The following is a 2270-nucleotide window of genomic DNA, read 5'->3' on the forward strand; positions in this document are numbered from 1 at the left end:
CTGGCCCCATCCTATAGCAAATTTTTTTAAAAAATGAAGAACCAGCAGGTGGTGTGGTGTTGAAGCCCCTGCCCCCTCCCACACGGCCAACCACAGTTCAAGTCCCGGACCTGTTAGCTTGCTTTCTCACTTTCTCTCTCTCCTGTCTGTCTCTGGTCAAATTAAAAGAAATGAATGAATAAGTAAAATTAAATAAATAATTATTTTTTTAAAAAAGGAGAGAGAGAGAAAAGTTGTTCTGATGAAGCCCAGGGCTGGAGGGCACTGACTGGCTGGCGCCCGGGCCTGCACTGGGACCACCAAGGAGAAATGGGAGGCAGAGTGGGAGGTGCCCACCTGTTCTGGGAAGCCTCTCCTGCCTGTTGCTCCCTGTCCCCACGCGGTGCGTCGTCACTAGTGTTCACACGTCTGTGCTCCCTCTGAATCTACATCCGTGCAGTCACATTCTCCCCACCTCTGAACAGCGAGGTCCTCGAGGACGAGCTGGAGCTGAGACGCCTGTCTGCCAGGACTCCGCTAGGAAGTCGGAGTCTCCTGCCGAGAAGCACTGCGCGATGCCGGCCAGTCAGGCTCGTTTAAAGGGAAGCGAAAGAAGGAAGCTTTGGGGGCTCGAGGAACACCTCACAGAGGCCAGCTTGAACTCTGCCTAGGCTGGGAGGGAAGTCACATTTCAGCACCGGCCCGCCTAAACTGGTCTATTGACACTAAAGACAACACGGGCGTGTCCTGAAACGGGAGCGCTAAGAACAGGGCTGCTTTCCATCTGAAGGACAACGGAGCCAAAGTCTCTGCAGTTGCTGGCCCCTGGCTAGTGTTTTCTAAAGATCATTCTTTTTAAATATTTTTAAAGAGTTTTTTTTTCTATAGGGTGTGTGCACTCACTGGAGACACACACCCACACACACACACACACACACACACAGAGGTGGGGGGGAGAGAGAGAAGGTGAGAATCAACCCCCAGGGGGATGGCCATGCTGCTGCAGTCCCCTCTCCATTCCTCTCAGGGTTTGGGGTATGCATGCACACATGCCCAGTGTGAGTTTTAAGCCTCTGGGTCCAGGACTTGAGCCACACTTGGCCATGAGGGAGTCCAGCGCCTTAACCACTACGCTGCCTGCTGGCCCCTTAAAGACCATTCCAAGTGTGGTACAGAGTGGTCTGAAGTAGGGCAAACCGGCATGGGCTTTCTGGAAGGGAAGACCCTCTGGTAAGAAATGGCCAGCGGGTGGCGTGGCGGGTGGAGGGGGGGGGGGCCCATGGACGGGATGTGCAGTATGGGCCCTGAGCCCAGTGGCTTGAGAAAGTCATGCTGGGTGCATATGTGTGTGTGCCTGAAATCCCAAAAGGAGGGAGACCCGGAGGAGGAGGAGGAGATACTATGGGATGGCCATGCCGCTTTCTCTCCTCCTGTCTCCCTCTCTCTGTCGCTCTGTGGCGAGCCCAGGTGCCCTCTGGCTTTCTGGTTGGAATTGTTTAATGGTACTACACAGTGGAGGATCTGGCCAGGTGGTAAGCTACAGGAAGGTGCAGGGGACCTGCTGGCGTGTTCCCAGGCACTCCCGGGAGACGGAGCTCAGACTCTATACCTTGTTCTTGTCCTTCTCCCTGGGGTTCTCATCCTCTTCCTGGTCTTTCACCTTCTCACCCTGCCCCTTGCACGTGGCGTCGATGGGGGCTTTTTGTCTCACCCGCTGCGTGGAGGGGACAGGTCCGGTGGAAAGGGGTGGGAGGCTGATGGCTCCAGGGCTGGAGGCACCTGATGGGACGCAGTCCCGTTCCAGGTGAGGTGGCCATTGAATGATATCTCCAATTCTCTCAGGGAAAAAAAAAAAACACAAAAGACCGAGGTTGGAGACTCCCTGTTGGGGATGCGTTGAACCGGGGACAAGGGGAGTGACCCTCCGTGCCTCAGGTAGTCCCTGTGGAGGCTAGACACTTGTGTGAGAGTCTCCACGGTGACTCCTAGTGCCCTTCGAGGCCACATGCGCCTGTGCGGAGGATGGGGTGGCCCTACCCAGGCACAGATGGTGTCTGGTCGTTGGCAAAGAACGTGCTGTCCCAGCATGGGACCTGACCGCCCTCCTCGTTGTTCCAGGCCAGCGACACACCAAGTTCTCCGAGTCCTCTGAATCTGCCCGGAGCCGGAAGTGAGATGGAAGAGAAGGTATGTGATTGGAACTCACTCAGCTACCTTACTTGTTTTTTTGTTTGTTTGTTTGTTTGTTTTGGAGAGGTTTTTGCTATAGGGTGCCTGCGCTTGCCAGAAAG

The 2270-nt window shown here is 55.1% G+C and overlaps 1 protein-coding gene across 1 annotated transcript in view; it reads left to right on the forward strand.

Annotated features, from left to right (window-relative positions):
• CRACD (capping protein inhibiting regulator of actin dynamics) overlaps positions 1-2270 on the forward strand; it is a 140811-nt gene that overhangs the window by 110360 nt on the left and 28181 nt on the right. Inside the window, 1 exon segment of the mRNA XM_027767955.1 lies at positions 2098-2166. Coding sequence (XP_027623756.1) covers positions 2098-2166 — 69 coding nt within the window.

This window comes from Tupaia chinensis, unplaced genomic scaffold (genome assembly GCF_000334495.1).
Source record: "Tupaia chinensis unplaced genomic scaffold, TupChi_1.0 Scaffold144982_1, whole genome shotgun sequence".
Lineage (NCBI taxonomy): Eukaryota > Metazoa > Chordata > Mammalia > Scandentia > Tupaiidae > Tupaia > Tupaia belangeri.